At 44.3% G+C, this 26,867-nt stretch overlaps 1 protein-coding gene across 1 annotated transcript; it reads right to left on the minus strand.

The window, feature by feature from the left end:
* Positions 1-1,046: 1,046 nt before the first annotated feature.
* LOC135528827 (B-cell receptor CD22-like) lies at positions 1,047-7,155 on the minus strand. The gene is made up of 13 exons (XM_064957883.1): positions 7,116-7,155; positions 6,025-6,102; positions 5,418-5,741; positions 5,083-5,298; positions 4,542-4,901; positions 4,190-4,408; positions 3,430-3,756; positions 2,834-3,088; positions 2,361-2,624; positions 2,069-2,159; positions 1,901-1,955; positions 1,569-1,804; positions 1,047-1,260 (listed from the first exon to the last, which is right to left on the minus strand). Coding segments are annotated over exons 2-13 (2,403 nt in total). The 5' UTR covers positions 6,080-6,102; positions 7,116-7,155; the 3' UTR covers positions 1,047-1,259.
* Positions 7,156-26,867: the final 19,712 nt, after the last annotated feature.

The following is a 26,867-nucleotide window of genomic DNA, read 5'->3' on the forward strand; positions in this document are numbered from 1 at the left end:
TGCACTGTAAGATATAAATGGAACTCAAGGTTGCCTACCCCAGAAATACAATATTTTTCAACGTAAAATATATATAAAAAATGTTAAGGTCCCTTATTAAGGTCCACATTCATCATTGTTTCAGAGTCCTGTGGCTCAGTTGGTACAGCATGGTGCATGGGTTCAATTCCTGCTGGGACTTCCCATACGAAAAGTGTTTTCAAACATGACTAATGACTTGGATAAAAGTGTCTACTCGATGGCATATATTATTAAATACTATTATAAACTGGGTAGTTTTGGCCCTGGATGCTGATTGGCTGAAACAGCATTTCAGAAGTCTATACTGTATATCAGACAATATACCACGGGTATGACGTAAAAAGACTTGTTTACTGTTCTATTTATGTTGTCAACCAGTTTAAAATAAGCCGTGGAACAGTATGTTGGTCATATACCACAAACCCCTGAAGTACCTTGTTGCCATTATAAACTGAAGCAATAAGGTCTGAGGAGGTGTGGTATATGGCCAATATACTACCGCTAAGGGCTGTTCTTATGCACAATGCAACGCGGAGTGCTTGGATGCACCACAAACCCCGAGGTTCCTTGTTTTAAACTGGTTACCAATGTACTTAGACCAGTAAATACAAATGTTAATACCCATGGTATACGGTCTGGTATACCACGCCTGTCAGCTAATCAGCATTCAGGGCTCAAACCACCCAGTTTATAATGGTCAATATTCCACACCTCCACAGGCATTATATCACTTAGTTTAGATATACAGGTCCAGATATACAAGGTTTTTGTCAAACTTGTTGTGTTCAGGTCTTCTTCTTTCTGGGTTTGTTGTGTTCAGGTCTTCTTGGTTCTGGGTTTGTTGTGTTCAGGTCTTCTTGGTTCTGGGTTTGTTGTTTTCAGGTCTTCTTGGTTCTGGGTTTGATGTGTTCAGGTCTTCTTGGTTCTGGGTTTGTTGTGTTCAGGTCTTCTTGGTTCTGGGTTTGTTGTGTTCAGGTCTTCTTGGTTCTGGGTTTGTTGTGTTCAGGTCTTCTTGGTTCTGGGTTTGTTGTGTTCAGGTCTTCTTGGTTCTGGGTTTGTTGTGTTCAGGTCTTCTTGGTTCTGGGTTTGTTGTGTTCAGGTCTTCTTGGTTCTGGGTTTGTTGTGTTCAGGTCTTCTTGGTTCAGGGTTTGTTGTGTTCAGGTCTTCTTGGTTCAGGGTTTGTTGACTGTACTGTAGAGAACAGAGGAGTCCTCCTCAGCTGCTTGTGTTGCTGAGGGTCTGAAGCAGAGAAACAAAAATGAAACAAAGACAGCGTCCCAAATGGTGGCACCCTATAGGGGTCTGTCTAAAGTAGTGCACTAAATAGGGAATAGGGTGCCATTTGGAACAGAAGAACAGTTCCTCAAAACCATCATCACATCTCTCCCTCATTATAGACATGTCATAGTAACTGTCCTGAGATGTCCATTGTTGGGTTCATAGTTTGGCTTCATAGTGTTCACTAAGGGTCAACTGTTTTGCTCATTGATGACATCTCCTACAATAAACTGCAGCATATGAATGACCTTAATTCAGAATATGCTCACCAGGTGGCAGCACTGGGGAGGTTGAAATTCACAGCAGCGTACTGGACATCCTCATCCTCTTTCTGGGGCTGAGGCACTTGGACGGTGGAGTACAGAGGCACTTCCTGGTTTTTGGAGCCAGAGAAGTGGACGCTGGCGTAGTGAACATCATCCTGGTTGTCTGTGTCAGCTGTCTGTGCTGCAGTAGAGGTCATGGCCATGTTTGAGATGTTGTCATACACTGGACTAGAGTCTCCCTGATGGAGAGAGAGGACAGACAACATGAGGAGTGGAAATGTTCCACAAAGCCATTCACATTAATCACAGTCTCCTTCTGATTCCAACAGGCTCACCTGTCCAACGTCTGCTGTGTCTCTTGTGTCAGAGGTGGATTTGGAGGCCTTCTTCCTGTTTTGCACATTAAGAATGAATAAATAAATTAATAAATTAATGAAGTTAACAACAAATCAGAGGGCTACATTTAAATAATGAACAAAATAAAAAGATGCATTTAAACTTACCTGAACCACATGAGTCCAGAGAGACAGAGGATGAGAACCAGAACAACCACTATGATTCCTACAGCTGCAGTCAGAACTGAGGTTTGTTTCACTATAATAAAAGATGGATGATATGAGTACATGGCATTATATAATAAACTAAAAATAAACTATAATACAGGACAGTAATGCAATACTTGTTAAGGGATCTTATAACCCAATTTATAGTTATAAACTAAGGTGTAATAAGCCAAAACATAATGATTGAAATTAGCTTGAAACATGTAGTTTTGTATTGAAGATGGAACTTTACCTGCTACAATGATCATCAGAGCTGTAGAGTTATTAGATCCTCTTCCATTCTGGGCCTCACAGTAATATTCTCCTCTGTCCTCAGAGATGATGTTAGTGATGTTGTAACTCTGTCCTGATGCCTTTGGTGAGGCTACGTTCTTCTTGTACCAGGTGTATTTGTCCACAGGTGGGTTGGCATCACTGCTGCAGGTCAGAGTCACTGAACTGCCCTCCACTATTTCACCAGAGGGACTGACTGACACTGAGGTGTTCCTTGGTCCATCTGATGTATAATACAGTGGATTTAAAAATAATTTAAATTTGATCAGGTAAAAAATATTACACAAACTTTCCACAAATGTACTTTTCCACACACTGACTTTTAGCTCCATCCTCTTATTGAAGATGCTCTATTCAAGTATCATGTGGAGCCAATATCTGTCACTACAATGTTAATATACCAAACTAAAGGGTTAAACCCAATGTACTTACATGTGACAGTGAGAGTCTCTTCATCAGAGGGGAGATCCTCATGTCCTTCTACAGAACAGGAGTATCTGCCTGTATCCTCACTGCTGACTGAGAACAGGATATAGACAGGAGAGGAGGTGTTGCTGTTTGGTAGAGACTGTCCATTCTTATACCAACTGTAGACTGTGATGGGGTCCAGTGTACAGTTGGTTCTACATCTCAGTGTGACTCTCTCCCCCTCTGACACAGATGTAGGATCCATCTCCAACACAACATCTGGAGTAAAAGGAACCACATCATTATTCTCCTCCTTTGTGTCTGTATAGCTGCCCTTCATAAGGTCATTACAGTCATTCATTTAATGAATTTGAAGGATTTAGTCAGGATAGTCAACTCCGGAATATTTTCCACTGTTTCCCAGGAAGTCCTGGGTTTAATAGAACCAATTTAATCAGATTAAAACACAACATTCTGATTAGCTTACATACAAAAGCACAGCTAAAATCACAGCAAACACTGAAGCACACACATCATATGCATTAGCATACATACAATACCACACTCACATTACAGCTATCTAGATATGTGTCATAGATGTGAGATGAGTGACAGATTACCTGTGACAGTCAGAGAGACAGGTGAGCCATGAAACTTTCCTCCAGATGTTATGAATCTGAACATGTACCCGGCAGAGTCACTCAATCTCAGGTCTGTGATTCTCAGGGTACAGTCACTCTCCTTATCCCCAAGGTACTCTATATGACCCTCATACCCTGGCACTGAGCTCAGATCTTCAGCCTCCAGACCAGACCATTTAGTAAACCAGAAAGCTTGTTTGATCTCATGATTACTGGGATATGTGTAAGAGCAGGAAATGTCCACTGTTGTCCCCTTCAAAGCACAGATCTTCTGATGGGTGTAAGTCACACTCCAACACTTCTGACCTGAAATACAAGACAATATAACACCTTTATAAAATGCTTAATTACAATATCTACTGGATACACTTATGCTGTTACGTTCCCCAGCAAGAAAACCTCAAATGTAACCAAAACACAAATGGGAATTAATAAAAGAGTCACTGACAAAGACAAAAATGAGACCAGTGGGCTCTGAAAGACACTCATGGGGGAGTCCATTGAAAATGTACTATCAACAACAACTGGAACTAAAAAGACATGAGCTTCCACAACATTAAAGTAAATCCATCCATTGACTGCATTTTCATGAATTTGATTATATATCTTGAAGCCCATTCAACACTGCGTGGCAAAGCATACAGAACTAAAGCAGAAGTGGATGTCACATTCACAGCAAATTAAATAATGATTGTCTGACAACCTGAAACAAATGTTGTATGTAAAAGTCCACACTCACACACTGCAGGAGAGAGGAGATCCTCATGGCCTTTTACAGCACAGGAGTAACTGTCTGCATCACTAAAGGAGTCTGAGTCCAGGCTGGAAGTGTCCTCCTTTACTTTGTGTCTGTTCTTGTACCAGATGTAGGTGGGGTTGTCAGGCAGAGTACAGGTGGTGATACAGGTCAGTGTCCTCTTCCCTGCCTCTGTGGCAGGAGTCACCTTCACCTGCAGGTCTGAATACAGAGTCAATGACAATAACATCATTAAACCAATAGTGTATTATGGATAAAACATGTATAATGAAACATCTAATAGAAATGTATGTATTAACATGATCCTGTATGTATTAACATGATCCAGTGTTACCTGTGACAGTCAGAGTTGTTCCAGGGAAGCTGTGTCCCCATCTTGATGTCTGTGTGTTGAATATGAACTTGTACTGAGCAGAGTCCTCCTCTCTCAGATCTGTGATTCTCAGGGTGGAGCGACCTCTCTCCTTCTCTCCAACATACTCCACACGACCTGCATACCCTGGGTCTGTGGTTAGGTCCTCAGGGATCAACTCATCCCTCCAGCTGTCACTCTGTTTAGGACTAAACCAGAGTGATGATTTGACTGTATCATCACCACTTATATAAGTACAGGATATATCCACTGTTGACCTCTTCAAGACACAGATTGTCCTCTTGGTGTAAGTCACTCTGTAGCAGCTCTGACCCTGAACACCTGAAATATAATGATAAGAATGCATGATTTACTCAGTGGGATCGTGAGCATCAGTAATCCAATATAGTTCTGCCATCCTGTGTTACTGTTATGCTAAGTGTTATCTATGAGGACTGTTTATTAGACAGAATAATTACACTTGAAAAGTTATACTAGAATATTGAGTTGAATCCACACTTACACACTGCAGGAGAGAGGAGATCCTCACGGCCTTTTACAGCACAGGAGTAACTGTCTGCATCACTAAAGGAGTCTGAGTCCAGGCTGGAAGTGTCCTCCTTTACTTTGTGTCCGTTCTTGTACCAGATGTAGGTGGGGTTGTCAGGCAGAGTACAGGTGGTGATACAGGTCAGTGTCGTCCAATACTCCCCTCTTGTTCCCCCAGTCACCTTTAGATCTGTAGTTACGAAACAACAATGGAGAACATCTGTCAGTCAGCACCATTCCAAGTTCTCATTGAAAATGTAATACATCATTAGAAGTGGTAACTGTTCTCTTTATGTCAGATTACAGAACCTGTGACAGAGAGAGTGACAACTGAGCCAGATGTCCATGAGCCTGTTGAAAATGAGAAGTAATATGATGCTGAATCCTCCTCTCTCAGGTCTGTGATTCTCAGGGTGCAGTCATTCTCCTTATTCCCACGGTACTCTATACGATCCTCATATTTATCTTGGATGTGAGTCCAGGTCAAACTCTTCCATTTATACCATGTTGTTGCTGTGACTGTATGACCTCTGGGATATGTGTAAGAGCAGGATAGATCCACTGTTGACCCCTTCAAGGTACAGAAACGTTTCTTGGTGTAGGTCACAATCCTGCTATTCTGACCCAGAATCACTGAAACACAGTCACACAACAAAAGGGAATCAGAATGAAGTCAAGGTCTTTTGGCTCACACTGACAATAAGGTTTGTCCACACTTTGTTGCCATAGTTGCTGAGTTGAGTGTGGATGGAAACCACAGATAAGGGTCACTCAGTGAGGTGTGAAAGATAACTATTTAAAAGTGAAGTGGAGACTCCTAACAGAACACACCAGAACAACATTATGATTCTTATCCTTTTAGAAATGTCTGTAGATTGATACATAGAGCAACTAAAACATAAGAATGAGACCATACCTGCTACAGACCAGAGAAAGAACACCAACACACTTCCTGCTGTTCTCAAGGCCATTGTTGCATCTCCCACCCTGCAGTCTTAGAAACATAAACAACAACTCACTCTATAGCTGGTGAATAACTCCACCTGATACATTGAAGTAGAAACTGTAAATGGGGTACAGGGCCTCATTACTGAAAATGAACCAGGCTCATATTGTGTTCTGTTGTATTGTGCTATATGGTTGTCTATGTGAATACTGTCAGTATGTAATGTGTGTGACGAGTTGCATGTCTGTCTACATCTGTCTATTTAACCTGACATGATGTATGATGCAAAAATAATTTCCTTATGTATACAACAGTCATCATCATTATAAACAACAACAATCACTTATTGAATAAATCTGTAGTACTGTAAACACATATTTCTGACCACAAGGTTCAATGATAGGAGCTACCTCCAAGCTGTGAGGATAAACAGCAAGTGACTCACAAACATGCACACACACAGACAGACAGACAGACAGACAGACAGACAGACAGACAGACAGACAGCCCAGCCTTCGCTTTGGCAAATTTGGTAAATGTTGCTTGTTGTCCTGCTATTTCCTGAGTACTTTATTATTTTATGACATTTCAGTAGTTCTAAACCTGCAACTGCCTCCTGACTCTCTACACTTGTGCCTGTAAAAAATAAACGTCAGCCATCTTCTCCAGCGCCAACAAGGTGACCCCTTTTACACAAGAATGTTTATGCATGTGTGCTGTTGGTGAGACTACTGGTCTCAGCTCGCTGGCTATCAGGTCAACAAGGCCGTCATGTCTAGCAATGTACAAATCCCCCCCCCCACACACACACACACTGCAGTATTACAATGTTTGTCTGCATGTCTTTTTTACCCTGGTTAATCATCTCATCACTATGTAGATCAACACTCCTACACTGAGACACTTTATGAATACTGACCCTGATGTAACAACCAAAACACAGCTCAAAACATAACAAGGAGTAAAATGATACATTACCTTCAAGTATATGACTTATGTATATATTACTAAAAACAAAGAAACAAAAAACTATATTTCAAGATATTGTCAAGAGTACTTACAGTGTGAAGTGAAGGGGAGAGTCTTGTACAGTGAGTTAACTGTCTGGTATTGAGTGGGAAATGACATTAAGTGTCAGTTCTGTGGTTGATACATATTTATGTAGTCAGGACACAAGTAGCTGATACAGAACTGTCCTTTCCTTCCTCTTTAAGACATTAACATGCATGAGGACCAGAACAGCATGTCAGAGAAGGGAGGTTACTGTATTAAAATGGGCCCTACATTTCTATAATGGACAAAATGTTCCCCAAATCCACTTTTATTTGAATACAGAACCATGTTAACAATATGTTGACTGTTCTATATGGAATGTTTATAATATCTTAGAATGTGTTGTCTTGTCCCTCTGAGTTCTACTTGGAACAGGTCAAAGTTCCATTTACATTTGGTCAGTTCCATGATGTCATTCATAATATTCTACAAACACATTCAATTTACATTCCTCATCAGCTGCATCAACCTGGTACTGAAGGTTCCAATGTTCTAGACTAGAGCTCCTCCTACTGGCATCTCCACATTACTGCACCATCCTAATAATAATGTCCTCAATAATGTTGGGCTAATAACAACATTACAAACTGACAATACATCAGATAAAATGGTGAAACACAACACTGTCTACTTGAAAAAGTCACATTTAATCACACAAACACTGATGTCTGTAGTACAACATGCCACTATCATATTATGTTACACTGTTGACCCTTGTGTACAGTACTGGTAGTAGCATTAGTTAGCAGAGGAATCAGTATCATCATCACCATAGTCTGCTGTATTGACTGCTGCTGTCCATATACTGTATAGTCTAATGTAGCATGTTATCCATATATAGTCTAATGTAGCCTGTTATCCATATATAGTCTAATGTAGCCTGTTATCCATATATAGTCTAATGTAGCCTGTTATCCATATATAGTCTAATGTAGCCTGTTATCCATATATAGTCTAATGTAGCCTGTTATCCATATATAGTCTAATGTAGCCTGTTATCCATATATAGTCTAATGTAGCCTGTTATCCATATATAGTCTAATGTTGTGGTGAAATCCTGCACAGATCCTTCACTGTTCACTGTTCTTACTGGGGTGTTTTCTACCATGTCGGCCTGTTCTTACAGGGGTTTATTCTACCATGTCGGCCTGTTCTTACGGGGGTTTATTCTACCATGTCGGCCTGTTTTTACGGGGGTTTATTCTACCATGTCGACCTGTTCTTACGGGGGTTTATTCTACCATGTCGACCTGTTCTTACAGGGGTGTTTTCTACCATGTCGACCTGTTCTTACAGGGGTTTATTCTACCATGTCGACCTGTTCTTACAGGGGTGTTTTCTACCATGTCGGCCTGTTCTTACAGGGGTTTATTATACCATGTCGGCCTGTTCTTACAGGGGTTTATTCTACCATGTCGGCCTGTTCTTACGGGGTTTATTCTACCATGTCGGCCTGTTCTTACGGGTGTGTTTTCTACCATGTCGGCCTGTTCTTACGGGGGTTTATTCTACCATGTCGGCCTGTTCTTACGGGGGTGTTTTCTACATGTCGGCCTGTTCTTACGGGGTTTATTTTACCATGTCGGCCTGTTCTTACAGGGGTTTATTCTACCATGTCGACCTGTTCTTACGGGGGTGTTTTCTACCATGTCGGCCTGTTCTTACGGGGGTGTTTTCTACCATGTCGGCCTGTTCTTACGGGGGTTTATTCTACCATGTCGGCCTGTTCTTACGGGGGTTTATTCTACCATGTCGGCCTGTTCTTACGGGGGTGTTTTCTACCATGTCGGCCTGTTCTTACGGGGGTGTTTTCTACCATGTCGGCCTGTTCTTACGGGGTTTATTCTACCATGTCGGCCTGTTCTTACGGGGTGTTTTCTACCATGTCGGCCTGTTCTTACGGGGTTTATTTTACCATGTCGGCCTGTTCTTACAGGGGTTTATTCTACCATGTCGACCTGTTCTTACGGGTGTGTTTTCTACCATGTCGGCCTGTTCTTACGGGGGTTTATTCTACCATGTCGGCCTGTTCTTACGGGGGTGTTTTCTACCATGTCGGCCTGTTCTTACGGGGGTTTATTTTACCATGTCGGCCTGTTCTTACAGGGGTTTATTCTACCATGTCGGCCTGTTCTTACGGGGGTGTTTTCTACCATGTCGGCCTGTTCTTACGGGGGTTTATTTTACCATGTCGGCCTGTTCTTACGGGTGTGTTTTCTACCATGTCGGCCTGTTCTTACGGGGGTTTATTCTACCATGTCGGCCTGTTCTTACGGGGGTGTTTTCTACCATGTCGGCCTGTTCTTACGGGGGTTTATTTTACCATGTCGGCCTGTTCTTACAGGGGTGTTTTCTACCATGTCGGCCTGTTCTTACGGGGGTGTTTTCTACCATGTCGGCCTGTTCTTACGGGGGTGTTTTCTACCATGTCGGCCTGTTCTTACGGGGTTTATTCTACCATGTCGGCCTGTTCTTACAGGGGTTTATTCTACCATGTCGGCCTGTTCTTACGGGGGTTTATTCTACCATGTCGACCTGTTCTTACAGGGGTTTATTCTACCATGTCGACCTGTTCTTACAGGGGTTTATTCTACCATGTCGACCTGTTCTTACGGGGGTGTTTTCTACCATGTCGGCCTGTTCTTACGGGGGTTTATTCTACCATGTCGACCTGTTCTTACAGGGGTGTTTTCTACCATGTCGACCTGTTCTTACAGGGGTTTATTCTACCATGTCGACCTGTTCTTACAGGGGTGTTTTCTACCATGTCGGCCTGTTCTTACGGGGGTTTATTATACCATGTCGGCCTGTTCTTACAGGGGTTTATTATACCATGTCGGCCTGTTCTTACAGGGGTTTATTCTACCATGTCGGCCTGTTCTTACAGGGGTTTATTCTACCATGTCGGCCTGTTCTTACGGGGGTTTATTCTACCATGTCGACCTGTTCTTACGGGGGTGTTTTCTACCATGTCGGCCTGTTCTTACGGGTGTGTTTTCTACCATGTCGGCCTGTTCTTACGGGGTTTATTCTACCATGTCGGCCTGTTCTTACGGGGGTGTTTTCTACCATGTCGGCCTGTTCTTACGGGTGTGTTTTCTACCATGTCGGCCTGTTCTTACAGGCGTTTATTCTACCATGTCGGCCTGTTCTTACGGGGGTGTTTTCTACCATGTCGGCCTGTTCTTACGGGTGTGTTTTCTACCATGTCGGCCTGTTCTTACGGGGGTTTATTCTACCATGTCGGCCTGTTCTTACGGGGGTGTTTTCTACCATGTCGGCCTGTTCTTACGGGTGTGTTTTCTACCATGTCGACCTGTTCTTACAGGGGTTTATTCTACCATGTCGACCTGTTCTTACAGGGGTGTTTTCTACCATGTCGGCCTGTTCTTACGGGGGTTTATTATACCATGTCGGCCTGTTCTTACAGGGGTTTATTATACCATGTCGACCTGTTCTTACAGGGGTTTATTCTACCATGTCGGCCTGTTCTTACAGGGGTTTATTCTACCATGTCGGCCTGTTCTTACGGGGGTTTATTCTACCATGTCGACCTGTTCTTACGGGGGTGTTTTCTACCATGTCGGCCTGTTCTTACGGGTGTGTTTTCTACCATGTCGGCCTGTTCTTACGGGGGTTTATTCTACCATGTCGGCCTGTTCTTACGGGGGTGTTTTCTACCATGTCGGCCTGTTCTTACGGGTGTGTTTTCTACCATGTCGGCCTGTTCTTACGGGGGTGTTTTCTACCATGTCGGCCTGTTCTTACGGGTGTGTTTTCTACCATGTCGGCCTGTTCTTACGGGGGTGTTTTCTACCATGTCGGCCTGTTCTTACGGGTGTGTTTTCTACCATGTCGGCCTGTTCTTACGGGTGTGTTTTCTACCATGTCGGCCTGTTCTTACGGGTGTGTTTTCTACCATGTCGGCCTGTTCTTACGGGGGTGTTTTCTACCATGTCGGCCTGTTCTTACGGGTGTGTTTTCTACCATGTCGGCCTGTTCTTACGGGGGTGTTTTCTACCATGTCGGCCTGTTCTTACGGGTGTGTTTTCTACCATATCGGCCTGTTCTTACGGGGGTGTTTTCTACCATGTCGGCCTGTTCTTACGGGTGTGTTTTCTACCATGTCGGCCTGTTCTTACGGGGGTTTATTCTACCATGTCGGCCTGTTCTTACGGGGTTTATTCTACCATGTCGGCCTGTTCTTACGGGGTGTTTTCTACCATGTCGGCCTGTTCTTACGGGTGTGTTTTCTACCATGTCGGCCTGTTCTTACGGGGGTGTTTTCTACCATGTCGGCCTGTTCTTACGGGGGTGTTTTCTACCATGTCGGCCTGTTCTTAGGGGGTGTTTTCTACCATGTCGACCTGTTCTTACGGGGGTGTTTTCTACCATGTCGACCTGTTCTTACAGGGGTTTATTCTACCATGTCGGCCTGTTCTTACGGGGGTTTATTCAACCATGTCGGCCTGTTCTTACTGGGGTGTTTTCTACCATGTCGGCATGTTCTTACGGCGGTTTATTCTACCATGTCGGCCTGTTCTTACGGGGGTTTATTCTACCATGTCGGCCTGTTCTTACGGGGTTTATTCTACCATGTCGGCCTGTTCTTACGGGGTTTATTCTACCATGTCGGCCTGTTCTTACGGGGTTTATTTTACCATGTCGGCCTGTTCTTACAGGGGTTTATTCTACCATGTCGACCTGTTCTTACAGGGGTTTATTCTACCATGTCGACCTGTTCTTACGGGGGTGTTTTCTACCATGTCGGCCTGTTCTTACGGGGGTTTATTTTACCATGTCGGCCTGTTCTTACAGGGGTTTATTCTACCATGTCGACCTGTTCTTACGGGGGTTTATTCTACCATGTCGACCTGTTCTTACGGGGGTTTATTCTACCATGTCGGCCTGTTCTTACGGGGGTTTATTATACCATGTCGGCCTGTTCTTACGGGGGTTTATTCTACCATGTCGACCTGTTCTTATGGGGGTGTTTTCTACCATGTCGACCTGTTCTTACGGGGGTTTATTATACCATGTCGGCCTGTTCTTACGGGGGTTTATTTTACCATGTCGGCCTGTTCTTACAGGGGTTTATTCTACCATGTCGACCTGTTCTTATGGGGGTGTTTTCTACCATGTCGGCCTGTTCTTACGGGGGTTTATTATACCATGTCGGCCTGTTCTTACAGGGGTGTTTTCTACCATGTCGGCCTGTTCTTACAGGGGTTTATTCTACCATGTCGACCTGTTCTTACAGGGGTTTATTATACCATGTCGGCCTGTTCTTATGGGGGTGTTTTCTACCATGTCGGCCTGTTCTTAAGGGGGTGTTTTCTACCATGTCGGCCTGTTCTTACGGGGGTGTTTTCTACCATGTCGACCTGTTCTTACGGGGGTGTTTTCTACCATGTCGACCTGTTCTTACAGGGGTTTATTCTACCATGTCGACCTGTTCTTGGGGGGGGTGTTTTCTACCATGTCGACCTGTTCTTACTGGGGTGTTTTCGACCATGTCGGCCTGTTCTTGGGGGTGTTTTCTACCATGTCGACCTGTTCTTACTGGGGTGTTTTCTACCATGTCGGCCTGTTCTTACGGGGGTTTATTCAACCATGTCGGCCTGTTCTTACTGGGGTGTTTTCTACCATGTCGGCATGTTCTTACGGGGGTTTATTCTACCATGTCGGCCTGTTCTTACGGGGGTTTATTCTACCATGTCGGCCTGTTCTTACGGGGGTTTATTCTACCATGTCGGCCTGTTCTTACGGGGGTTTATTTTACCATGTCGGCCTGTTCTTACAGGGGTTTATTCTACCATGTCGGCCTGTTCTTACAGGGGTTTATTCTACCATGTCGACCTGTTCTTATGGGGGTTTATTCTACCATGTCGGCCTGTTCTTACGGGGGTTTATTTTACCATGTCGGCCTGTTCTTACAGGGGTTTATTCTACCATGTCGGCCTGTTCTTACAGGGGTTTATTCTACCATGTCGACCTGTTCTTATGGGGGTGTTTTCTACCATGTCGGCCTGTTCTTACGGGGGTTTATTATACCATGTCGGCCTGTTCTTACAGGGGTGTTTTCTACCATGTCGGCCTGTTCTTACAGGGGTTTATTCTACCATGTCGACCTGTTCTTATGGGGGTTTATTCTACCATGTCGGCCTGTTCTTACGGGGGTTTATTATACCATGTCGGCCTGTTCTTACGGGGGTTTATTATACCATGTCGGCCTGTTCTTACGGGGTGTTTTCTACCATGTCGACCTGTTCTTACGGGGTGTTTTCTACCATGTCGACCTGTTCTTACAGGGGTTTATTCTACCATGTCGACCTGTTCTTGGGGGGGGTGTTTTCTACCATGTCGACCTGTTCTTACTGGGGTGTTTTCTACCATGTCGGCCTGTTCTTAGGGGGGTGTTTTCTACCATGTCGGCCTGTACTTACGGGGGTGTTTTCTACCATGTCGACCTGTTCTTACGGGGGTTTATTCTACCATGTCGACCTGTTCTTACGGGGGTTTATTCTACCATGTCGACCTGTTCTTACAGGGGTTTATTCTACCATGTCGACCTGTTCTTACGGGGGTTTATTCTACCATGTCGACCTGTTCTTACGGGGGTTTTTTTCTACCATGTCGACCTGTTCATACAGGGGTTTATTCTACCATGTCGGCCTGTTCTTACGGGGGTTTATTCTACCATGTCGGCCTGTTCTTACGGGGGTGTTTTCTACCATGTCGGCCTGTTCTTACAGGGGTTTATTCTACCATGTCGACCTGTTCTTACGGGGGTTTATTCTACCATGTCGGCCTGTTCTTACAGGGGTTTATTCTACCATGTCGACCTGTTCTTACAGGGGTTTATTCTACCATGTCGACCTGTTCTTACGGGGGTGTTTTCTACCATGTCGACCCGTTCTTAGGGGGGTGTTTTCTACCATGTCGACCTGTTCTTACGGGGGTGTTTTCTACCATGTCGACCCGTTCTTAGGGGGGTGTTTTCTACCATGTCGGCCTGTTCTTACAGGGGTTTATTCTACCATGTCGGCCTGTTCTTACGGGGGTTTATTCGACCATGTCGACCTGTTCATACAGGGGTTTATTCTACCATGTCGGCCTGTTCTTACAGGGGTTTATTCTACCATGTCGGCCTGTTCTTACGGGGGTTTATTCTACCATGTCGGCCTGTTCTTGGGGGGGTGTTTTCTACCATGTCAACCTGTTCTTACAGGGGTGTTTTCTACCATGTCGACCTGTTCTTACGGGGGTTTATTCTACCATGTCGACCTGTTCTTACGGGGGTTTATTCTACCATGTCGGCCTGTTCTTACTGGGGTGTTTTCTACCATGTCGGCCTGTTCTTAGGGGGGTGTTTTCTACCATGTCGGCCTGTACTTACGGGGGTGTTTTCTACCATGTCGACCTGTTCTTACGGGGTGTTTTCTACCATGTCGACCTGTTCTTACGGGGGTTTATTCTACCATGTCGACCTGTTCTTACAGGGGTTTATTCTACCATGTCGACCTGTTCTTACGGGGGTTTATTCTACCATGTCGACCTGTTCTTACGGGGTTTATTCTACCATGTCGACCTGTTCTTACAGGGTTTATTCTACCATGTCGGCCTGTTCTTACGGGGTTTATTCTACCATGTCGGCCTGTTCTTACGGGGTTTATTCTACCATGTCGACCTGTTCTTACGGGGGTTTATTCTACCATGTCGGCCTGTTCTTACAGGGGTTTATTCTACCATGTCGACCTGTTCTTACGGGGGTTTATTCTACCATGTCGGCCTGTTCTTACAGGGGTTTATTCTACCATGTCGACCTGTTCTTACAGGGGTTTATTCTACCATGTCGACCTGTTCTTACGGGGGTGTTTTCTACCATGTCGACCCGTTCTTAGGGGGGTGTTTTCTACCATGTCGACCTGTTCTTACGGGGTGTTTTCTACCATGTCGACCCGTTCTTAGGGGGGTGTTTTCTACCATGTCGGCCTGTTCTTACAGGGGTTTATTCTACCATGTCGGCCTGTTCTTACGGGGGTTTATTCGACCATGTCGACCTGTTCTTACAGGGGTTTATTCTACCATGTCGGCCTGTTCTTACAGGGGTTTATTCTACCATGTCGGCCTGTTCTTACGGGGGTTTATTCTACCATGTCGGCCTGTTCTTGGGGGGGTGTTTTCTACCATGTCGACCTGTTCTTACAGGGGTGTTTTCTACCATGTCGACCTGTTCTTATGGGGGTTTATTCTACCATGTCGACCTGTTCTTACGGGGGTTTATTCTACCATGTCGACCTGTTCTTACGGGGGTTTATTCTACCATGTCGACCTGTTCTTACAGGGGTTTATTCTACCATGTCGACCTGTTCTTACGGGGGTTTATTCTACCATGTCGACCTGTTCTTACGGGGGTTTATTCTACCATGTCGACCTGTTCTTACAGGGGTTTATTCTACCATGTCGACCTGTTCTTACAGGGGTTTATTCTACCATGTCGACCTGTACTTACGGGGGTTTATTCTACCATGTCGACCTGTTCTTACAGGGGTTTATTCTACCATGTCGGCCTGTTCTTACGGGGGTTTATTCTACCATGTCGGCCTGTTCTTACAGGGGTTTATTCTACCATGTCGACCTGTTCTTACGGGGGTTTATTCTACCATGTCGGCCTGTTCTTACGGGGGTTTATTATACCATGTCGACCTGTTCTTACAGGGGTTTATTCTACCATGTCGACCTGTTTTTACGGGGGTTTATTCGACCATGTCGGCCTGTTCTTACAGGGGTGTTTTCTACCATGTCGACCTGTTCTTACAGGGGTTTTTCTACCATGTCGACCTGTTCTTACGGTGGTTTATTCTACCATGTCGGCCTCAGAGCTCAGAGCTCACCTAACAGCCCCAATGGTTGATTTATGTGAGGTTTTCTTTGTTGTTGGATGTGGGTCTTGGTCAGTTTATCTCAGAAAATTCTGCCCTCGTCAATCTGCCACCAAAAGCCTAATCCTGCCTAATGAGAAGGTTGGCCTTGTGTATCATGTTACTACTACTCCTAAACACAACCCACCATCACTGTGTATCATGTTAATACTACTCCTAAACACAACCCACCATCACTGTGTATCATGTTAATACTACGCCTATACACAACCCACCATCACTGTGTCTCATGTTAATACTACTCCTAAACACAACCCACCATTACTGTGTATCATGTTACTACTACTCCTAAACACAACCCACCATCACTGTGTATCATGTTAATACTACTCCTAAACACAACCCACCATCACTGTGTCTCATGTTAATACTACTCCTAAACACAACCCACCATCACTGTCTTATGTTGGCGCTGACAGAGATGGCCGCCTCGCTTCGCGTTCCTAGGAAACTATGCAGTTTTTTGTTTTTTTTACGTGTTATTTCTTACAAATGGTACCCCAGGTCATCTTAGGTTTCATTACATACAGTCGAGAAGAACAATTGAATATAAGAGCAGCGTCAACTCACCATCAGTACGACCAAGAATATGACTTTTGCGAAGCGGATCCTGTGTTCTGCCTTTCACCCAGGACAACGGAATGGATCCCAGCCGGCGACCCAAACAAACGACTTCGTAAAAGGGGGAAACGAGGCGGTCTTCTGGTCAGACTACGTAGACGGGCACATCGTGCACCACTTCCTAGCATTCTTCTCGCCAATGCCCAGTCTCTTGACAACAAGGTTGATGAAATCCGAGCAAGGGTAGCATTCCAGAGGGACATCAGAGACTGTAACGTTCTTTGCTTCACGGAAACATGGCTCACTGGAGAGACGCTATCGGAGTCGTGGCAGCCAGCTGGTTTCTCCACGCATCGCGCCGACAGAAACAAACATCTTTCTGGTAAGAAGAGGGGCGGGGGCGTATGCTTCATGGTTAACGAGACGTGGTGTGGCCACAACAACATACAGGAACTCAAGTCCTTCTGTTCACCTGATTTAGAATTCCTCACAATCAAATGTTGACCGCATTATCTACCAAGGGAATTCTCTTCGATTATAATCACAGCCGTATATATTCCCCCCAAACAGACACATCGAAGGCTCTGAACAAACTTTATTTGACTCTTTGCAAACTGGAATCCATATATCCTGATGCTGCATTCATTGTAGCTGGGGATTTTAACAAGGCTAATCTGAAAACAAGACTCCCTAAATTGTATCAGTATATCGATTGCGCAACCAGGGCTGGAAAATCCTTGGATCATTGCTATTCTAACTTCCGCGACGCATATAAGGCCCTGCCCCGCTCTCCTTTCGGAAAAGCTGACCACGACTCGATTTTGTTGATCCCTGCCTACAGACAGAAACTAAAACAAGAAGCTCTCGCGCTGAGGTCTGTCCAACGCTGGTCCGACCAAGCTGATTCCACACTCCAAGACTGCTTCCATCACGTGGACTGGGATATGTTTCGTATTGCATCAAACAACAACATTGACGAATACGCTGATTCGTTGAGCGAGTTCATTAGATCGTGCGTTGAAGATGTCGTTCCCATAGCAACAATTAAAACATTCTCAAACCAGAAACCGTGGATTGATGGCAGCATTCGCATGAAACTGAAAGCGCGAACCACTGCTTTTAATTAGGGCAAGGTGACCGGAAACATGACAGAATACAAACAGTGTAGCTATTCTCTCCGTAAGGCAATCAAACAAGCTAAGCGTCTGTATAGAGACAAAGTGGAATCTCAATTCAAAGTCTCAGACACAAGAGGTATGTGGCAGGGTCTACAGTCAATCACGGATTACAAAAAGATAACCAGCCCCGTCACGGACCAGGATGTCTTGCTCCCAGGCAGACTAAATAACTTTTTTGTCCGCTTTGAGGACAATACAGTGCCACTGACACGTCCCGCAACCAAAACATGCGGACTCTCCTTCACTGCAGCCAACGTGAGGAAAATATTTAAACGTGTCATCCCTCGCAAGGCTGCAGGCCTAGACGGCATCCCCAGCCGCGCCCTCAGAGCACGCACAGACTAGCTGGCTGGTGTGTTTACGGACATATTCAATCAATCCCTATCCCAGTCTGTTGTTCCCACATGCTTCAAGAGGGCCACCATTGTTCCTGTTCCCAAGAAAGCTAAGGTAACTGAGCTAAAGGACTACCGCCCTTAGCACTCACTTCCGTCATCATGAAGTGCTTTGAGAGACTAGTCAAGGACCATATCACCTCCACCCTAACTGACACCTGAGACCCACTCCAATTTGCTTACCGCCCAAATAGGTCCACAGACGATGCAATCTCAACCACACTGCACACTGCCCTAACCCATCTGGACAAGAGGAATACCTTTGTGAGAATGCTGTTCATCGTCTACAGCTCAGCATTTAACACCATAGTTCCCTCCAAGCTCGTCATCAAGCTCGAGACCCTGGGTCTCAACCCCGCCCTGTGCAACTGGGTACTGGACTTCCTGACGGACAACAACCACCCGAGCCACTGCCTGTTCACCCCGCTATCATCCAGAAGGCGAGGTAAGTACAGGTGCATCAAAGCTGGGACCGAGAGACTGAAAAACAGCTTCTATCTCAAGGCCATCAGACTGTTAAACAACCACCACTAACATTGAGTGGCTGCTGCCAACACACTGACTCAACTCCAGCCATTTTAATAATGGGAATTAATGGGAAATTATGAAAAATATACCACTAGCCACTTTAAACAATGCTACCTAATATAATGTTTACATACCCTACATTATTCATCTCATATGTATACGTATATACTGTACTCTATATCATCTACTGCATCTTTATGTAATACATGTATCACTAGCCACTTTAACTATGCCACTTTGTTTACATACTCATCTCATATGTATATACTGTACTCAATACCATCTACTGTATCTTGCCTATGCCGCTCTGTACCATCACTCATTCATATATCTTTATGTACATATTCTTTATAAGGTAGTAGTTTTGGAATTGTTAGCTAGATTACTTGTTGGTTATTACTGCATTGTCGGAACTAGAAACACAAGCATTTCACTACACTAGCATTAACATCTGCTTACCATATGTATTTGACAAATAAAATTTGATTTGATTTGCTCCTAAACACAACCCACCATCACTGTGTCTCATGTTAATACTACTCCTAAACACAACCCACCATCACTGTGTCTCATGTTAATACTACTCCTAAACACAACCCACCATCACTGTGTCTCATGTTAATACTACTCCTAAACACAACCCACCATCACTGTGTCTCATGTTAATACTACTCCTAAACACAACCCACCATCACTGTGTCTCATGTTAATACTACTCCTAAACACAACCCACCATCACTGTGTCTCATGTTAATACTACTCCTAAACACAACCCACCATCACTGTGTCTCATGTTAATACTACTCCTAAACACAACCCACCATCACTGTGTCTCATGTTAATACTACTCCTAAACACAACCCACCATCACTGTGTCTCATGTTAATACTACTCCTAAACACAACCCACCATCACTGTGTCTCATGTTAATACTACTCCTAAACACAACCCACCATCACTGTGTCTCATGTTAATACTACTCCTAAACACAACCCTCCATCACTGTGTCTCATGTTAATACTACTCCTAAACACAACCCTCCATCACTGTGTCTCATGTTAAAACTACTCCTAAACACAACCCACCATCACTGTGTCTCATGTTAATACTACTCCTAAACACAACCCACCATCACTGTGTCTCATGTTAATACTACTCCTAAACACAACCCTCCATCACTGTGTCTCATGTTAATACTACTCCTAAACACAACCCTCCATCACTGTGTCTCATGTTAATACTACTCCTAAACACAACCCTCCATCACTGTGTCTCATGTTAATACTACTCCTAAACACAACCCTCCATCACTGTGTCTCATGTTAATACTACTCCTAAACACAACCCACCATCACTGTGTCTCATGTTAATACTACTCCTAAACACAACCCACCATCACTGTGTCTCATGTTAATACTACTCCTATACACAACCCACCATCACTGTGTCTCATGTTAATACTACTCCTAAACACAACCACTATCACTGTGTCTCATGTTAATACTACTCCTAAACACAACCCTCCATCACTGTGTCTCATGTTAATACTACTCCTAAACACAACCCTCCATCACTGTGTCTCATGTTAATACTACTCCTAAACACAACCCACCATCACTGTGTCTCATGTTAATACTACTCCTAAACACAACCCACCATCACTGTGTCTCATGTTAATTATTCTCCTTAACCCAACCCACCACCACAAGACTCTCTGGTCTTGGCCATTGTGGAGAGGTTGGAGTCTGTTTGATTGAGTGTGTGGACAGATGTCTTTTACACAAGTAACGAGTTCAAACAGGTGCAGTTAATACAGGTAATGAGTGGAGAACAGGAGGGCTTCTTAAAGAAAAACTAACAGGTCGGTGAGAGCCGGAATTCTTACTGGTTGGTAGGTGATCAAATACTTATGTCATGCAATAAAATGCAAAATAATTACTGATAAATCATACAATGTGATTTTCTGGATTTTTGTTTTAGATTCCGTCTCTCACAGTTGAAGTGTACCTATGATAAAAATTACAGACCTCTACATGCTTTGTAAGTAGGAAAACCTGCAAAATCGGCAGTGTATCAAATACTTATTCTCCCCACTGTATATGCATATCCTAGTTTCTGGGCCTGAGTAACAGGCAGTTTACTTTGGGCACCTCATTCATTCAAATTTCCGAATACTGCCCCCTATCCCAAATAAGGTTTTAAGATCCCATAAAACAGCGGCCATCTTCTCCAGCACTAACAAGGTGTCCCTTTGCACAAGAATGTTTATGCATGTGTGCTGTTGGTGAGAATACTTGTCTCACCTGGCTGGCTATCAGGTTAACACGGTGGTCATGTCTAGCAGTGTACAAATCCCCTGCACACACACACACTGCAGTGTTAAATTGTTTGTTCACTTTATGAATACTGGCCCTGATGTAACAACCAAAACAGAGCTCAAAACATAACAAGAAGTAAAATGATAAGTTACCCTCAAGTATATGACTTATTACTAAAAACAAATAACCAGAAACTATATTTCAAGATTTTGTCAAGAGTACTTACAGAGTGAAGTGAAGGGGAGAGGTCTTGTACAGTGAGTTAACTGACTGGTATTGAGTGGGAACTGCTAGTAAATGTCAGTTCTGTGGTTGATAGAAATTTATGTAGTCAGAACACAAGTAGCTGATACTGCCCAGAACTGTCCTTTCCTTCCTCTTTAAGACATTAACATGCATGACGACCAGAACAGCATGTCAGAGAAGGGAGGTTAGTGTATTAAAATGGGCCCTACATTTCTATAATGGACAACATGTCCCCCATTTCCACTTGTATAAAAATACAGAACCATGTCAACAATATGTTGACTATTCTATATGGAATGTTTATAATATCTTAGAATGTGTTGTCTTGTCCCTCTGAGTTCTACATGGAACAGGTAAAAGTTCCATTTGGTCAGTTCCATGATGTCATTCATTCTATTTTACAAACCCATTAGATTTACACTCCTCATCAGCTGCATCAAAGTGGTACTGAAGGTTCCAGTGTTCTAGACTAGAGCTCCACCTACTGGCATCTCAACATTACTGCACCATCCTAATAATAATGTCCTCAATAATGTTGGGCAAATAACAACATTACAAACTGACAATACATCAGATAGAATGGTGAAACACAACACTGTCTACTTGACAAAGTCACATTTAATCACACCAACACTGATTTCTGTAGTAGTACAACATACCACTATCATATTATGTTACACTGTTGACCCTTGTGTACAGTACTGGTAGTATCATTAGTTAGCAGAGACATCAGTATCATCATCACCATAGTCTGCTGTATTGACTGCTGCTGTCCATATACTGTATAGTCTAATGTAGCATGTTATCCATATATAGTCTAATGTAGCCTGTTATCCATATATAGTCTAATGTAGCCTGTTATCCATATGTATTCTAATGTAGCTTGTTATCCATACATAGTTTAATGTAGCCTGTTATCTATACATATTCAATGTAGCCTGTTATCCATATAGTTTATTGTAGCCTGTCATTAATATATAGTCTAATGTAGCCTGTTATCCATATGTAGTCTAATGTAGCCTGTTATCTATATATAGTCTAATGTAACCTGTTATCCATATGTAGTCTAATGTAGCCTGTTATCCATATATAGTCTAATGTAACCTGTTATCCATATATAGTCTAATGTAGCCTGTCATTAATATTTAGTCTAATGTAGCCTGTTATCCATATGTAGTCTAATGTAGCCTGTTATCTATATATAGTCTAATGTAGCATGTTATCCATATATAGTCTAATGTAGCATGTTATCCATATATAGTCTAATGTAGCCTGTTATCCATATATAGTCTAATGTAGCCTGTTATCCATATATAGTCTAATGTAGCCTGTTATCCATATATAGTCTAATGTAGCCTGTTATCCATATAGAGTCTAATGTTGTGGTGAAATCCTGCACAGATCCTTCACTGTGCGCTGCCACTTTAAGAGCACATCAGCAGTCAGGAAGGAGGAAATAAAGCTCTTCTGGCTCTCTGTGTGGAGCTGTTGGTTGGTGCACAGTGTGTGCAACTCTGCAGAAGTCCTGTTTATTTTCAGTGTGCTTAGTTGTAAGTGTAAAGTTGATCGCCGGTGTTACCTCTCCAGGTCGTGGTTTTAAAATAATTATTTTTCCAAGGTGTTGAAGTTAATTTCACTTTTAGGTTCTGAATGAAAGATGAAAAGAGGTGATTTATAGACATCTTTGTTTGGGCCAAATGAAAGCTGGTCCAGACCGGGCAAAATCTCAAACAAACACAGACGTCTATGATTGGTTCAGATTTGGTCCGGACCAGACCAAAAACCAACGTCAGTGAACGTGGAAATCAGGGCCGGTCTGGAATGCACAAAAAAAACATCCAAAAGTTGTCCGTGTTGGACGGTGCACTGAGGTAAGCCAGTTCCAAAAGGTGTCCGTGTTGGACGGTGCACTGAGGTAAGCCAGTTCCAAAAGGTGTCCGTGTTGGACGGTGCACTGAGGTAAGCCAGTTCCAAAAGGTGTCCGTGTTGGACGGTGCACTGAGGTAAGCCAGTTCCAAAAGGTGTCCGTGTTGGACGGTGCACTGAGGTAAGCCAGTTCCAAAAGGTGTCCGTGTTGGACGGTGCACTGAGGTAAGCCAGTTCCAAAAGGTGTCCGTGTTGGACGGTGCACTGAGGTAAGCCAGTTCCAAAAGGTGTCCGTGTTGGACGGTGCACTGAGGTAAGCCAGTTCCAAAAGGTGTCCGTGTTGGACGGTGCACTGAGGTAAGCCAGTTCCAAAAGGTGTCCGTGTTGGACGGTGCACTGAGGTAAGCCAGTTCCAAAAGTTGTCCGTGTTGGACGGTGCACTGAGGTAAGCCAGTTCCAAAAGTTGTCCGTGTTGGACGGTGCACTGAGGTAAGCCAGTTCCAAAAGGTGTCCGTGTTGGACGGTGCACTGAGGTAAGCCAGTTCCAAAAGGTGTCCGTGTTGGACGGTGCACTGAGGTAAGCCAGTTCCAAAAGGTGTCCGTGTTGGACGGTGCACTGAGGTAAGCCAGTTCCAAAAGGTGTCCGTGTTGGACGGTGCACTGAGGTAAGCCAGTTCCAAAAGGTGTCCGTGTTGGACGGTGCACTGAGGTAAGCCAGTTCCAAAAGGTGTCCGTGTTGGACGGTGCACTGAGGTAAGCCAGTTCCAAAAGGTGTCCGTGTTGGACGGTGCACTGAGGTAAGCCAGTTCCAAAAGGTGTCCGTGTTGGACGGTGCACTGAGGTAAGCCAGTTCCAAAAGGTGTCCGTGTTGGACGGTGCACTGAGGTAAGCCAGTTCCAAAAGGTGTCCGTGTTGGACGGTGCACTGAGGTAAGCCAGTTCCAAAAGGTGTCCGTGTTGGACGGTGCACTGAGGTAAGCCAGTTCCAAAAGGTGTCCGTGTTGGACGGTGCACTGAGGTAAGCCAGTTCCAAAAGGTGTCCGTGTTGGACGGTGCACTGAGGTAAGCCAGTTCCAAAAGGTGTCCGTGTTGGACGGTGCACTGAGGTAAGCCAGTTCCAAAAGGTGTCCGTGTTGGACGGTGCACTGAGGTAAGCCAGTTCCAAAAGGTGTCCGTGTTGGACGGTGCACTGAGGTAAGCCAGTTCCAAAAGGTGTCCGTGTTGGACGGTGCACTGAGGTAAGCCAGTTCCAAAAGGTGTCCGTGTTGGACGGTGCACTGAGGTAAGCCAGTTCCAAAAGGTGTCCGTGTTGGACGGTGCACTGAGGTAAGCCAGTTCGGACATGACCAAAAAATATGTCCAAAAGGTGTCGGCCTGTTCTTACGGGGGGGTTTTCTACCACGTCGGACCACAATGGAATTTTATGAATGCACATCCATTTGGTAGGTCCACCGTTTGTAAAAACTGGCCGTTTCATCAAATTAATTTGTCCTGATTCATGTGACTAATCAAAATGGCGAATTATTAAGCTCTGAATATCAGCCACCCAACTCCTACTCCTAAACACAACCCTCCATCACTGTGTCTCATGTTAATTGTACTCCTGAAAACAACCCAACAACACTGTCTCTTGTTAATACTACTCCTAAACACAGTCCACCACAACTGTGTCTATACTACTCCTAAAGCTCTTACAAAGCATTCATTCAATCACTAATATCTCTTACTTTAGTCTATTTTCAAAATGTCTCCACAACAATCTGTTGCTCTGAGAGCTCTTAAAATAGCATGTACAAGTCTTTATGTGAAACCACATGTCCAACGTACATCCCAACTTTTGTAGCAGACAATCAAGCTCAGTACTTGTGCCAAACATGTTGGTCGTGACTGTATATCCCACAATTTGATTAATATGTAAAAATACATTTACACACGCACACACACACACACACACACACACACACACACACACACACACACACACACACACACACACACACACACACACACACACACACACACACACACACACAACACACACACACACTCACACTCACACTCACACTCACACTCACACACACACACACACACACACACGTACACAAACACTCACACACACTCACACACACACACAGTTATTCTTGACCCTGTTATACTATGACAGTGAACATGACCCTATTGAATGGAGATCTGGGTATTACTGGTCTACTCTACTGATCATGTTTTAAACATGCAACTGAATAAACTGAACTAAACTAAACACATGAAACCCCAGTCCAGGGTCAGTATTCACAATGTGTATCAGAGTAGGAGAGCTGATCTGGGATCAGTTTAGCCTTTTAGATCATAATTATATGGACCGTCTGAGACACTTTATGAATACAGGCCCTGATGTAACAACCAAAACACAGTTCAATAATAACCAACAAGTACAAAGATACAGGAAGTCATGTGATGTTTGGCTAAAAACGTCAAAACTAAAACTATATTTCAAGATATCATCAAGGGTACTTACAGAGTGAAGTGAAGAGGAGAGGTCTTGAACAGTTAGTCAACTTACTGTCACTGCGTGGAAACAAGAAGTAGTCTACTGTAAGTGTTAGTAGAAGCAGGCGTAGCCTAAGTGTGAGTTCTGGGGTTGACACATTTTAAAGTAGCCTAGTCAGGGCATTAACATGCAGGAACAGCATGTCACATAAGGGATGTTACTGTATCTAAATAGAAAATGGTCTAAAGTCAGAATACTGTAGTTACATTTCTTTATTTGAGGAGTGGACCTACATGTTTTAAAAGAGACAAAATGTGACCCATTCCCATCACTCCTCATCAGCTGGTACTGAAGGTTCCAGGAGTCCTGAGGGGAGGAGATATCCACTACTGGAATCATCATGGGAGGAGATATCCACTACTGGAATCCTCATGGGAGGAGATGTCCACTACTGGATTCATCATGGGAGGAGATGTCCACTACTGGAGTCCTGAGGGGAGGAGATGTCCACTACTGGAATCCTCATGGGAGGAGATGTCCACTACTGGAATCATCATGGGAGGAGATGTCCACTACTGGAGTCCTGAGGGGAGGAGATGTCCACTACTGGAATCCTCATGGGAGGAGATGTCCACTACTGGAATCATCATGGGAGGAGATGTCCCCTACTGGAATCATCATGGGAGGAGATGTCCACTACTGGAATCATCATGGAAGGAGATGTCCACTACTGGAATCATCATGGGAGGAGATGTCCACTACTGGAATCATCATGGGAGGAGATGTCCACTACTGGAATCCTCAAGGGAGGAGATGTCCACCACTGGAGTCCTGAGGGGAGGAGATGTCCACTACTGGAATCCTCATGGGAGGAGATGTCCACTACTGGGGTCCTGAGGGGAAGAGAGGTCCACCACTGGGGTCCTGAGGGGAGGAGATGTCCACCACTGGGGTCCTGAGGGGAGGAGATGTCCACCACTGGGGTCCTGAGGGGAAGAGAGGTCCATCACTGGGGTCCTGAGGGGAAGAGAGGTCCACTGGAGTCATGAGGGGAGGAGAGGTCCACCACTGGAGTCATGAGGGGAGGAGAGGTCCACTGGAGTCATGAGGGGAGGAGAGGTCCACCACTGGAGTAATGGTGGGAGGAGAGGTCCACCACTGGAGTCCTGAGGGGAGGAGAGGTCCACTGGAGTCACAAGGGTAGGAGAGGTCCACCACTGGAGTCATGAGGGGAGG

The sequence above is a fragment of the Oncorhynchus masou genome, unplaced genomic scaffold, assembly GCF_036934945.1.
Source record: "Oncorhynchus masou masou isolate Uvic2021 unplaced genomic scaffold, UVic_Omas_1.1 unplaced_scaffold_1043, whole genome shotgun sequence".
Classification (NCBI taxonomy): Eukaryota; Metazoa; Chordata; class Actinopteri; order Salmoniformes; family Salmonidae; genus Oncorhynchus; species Oncorhynchus masou.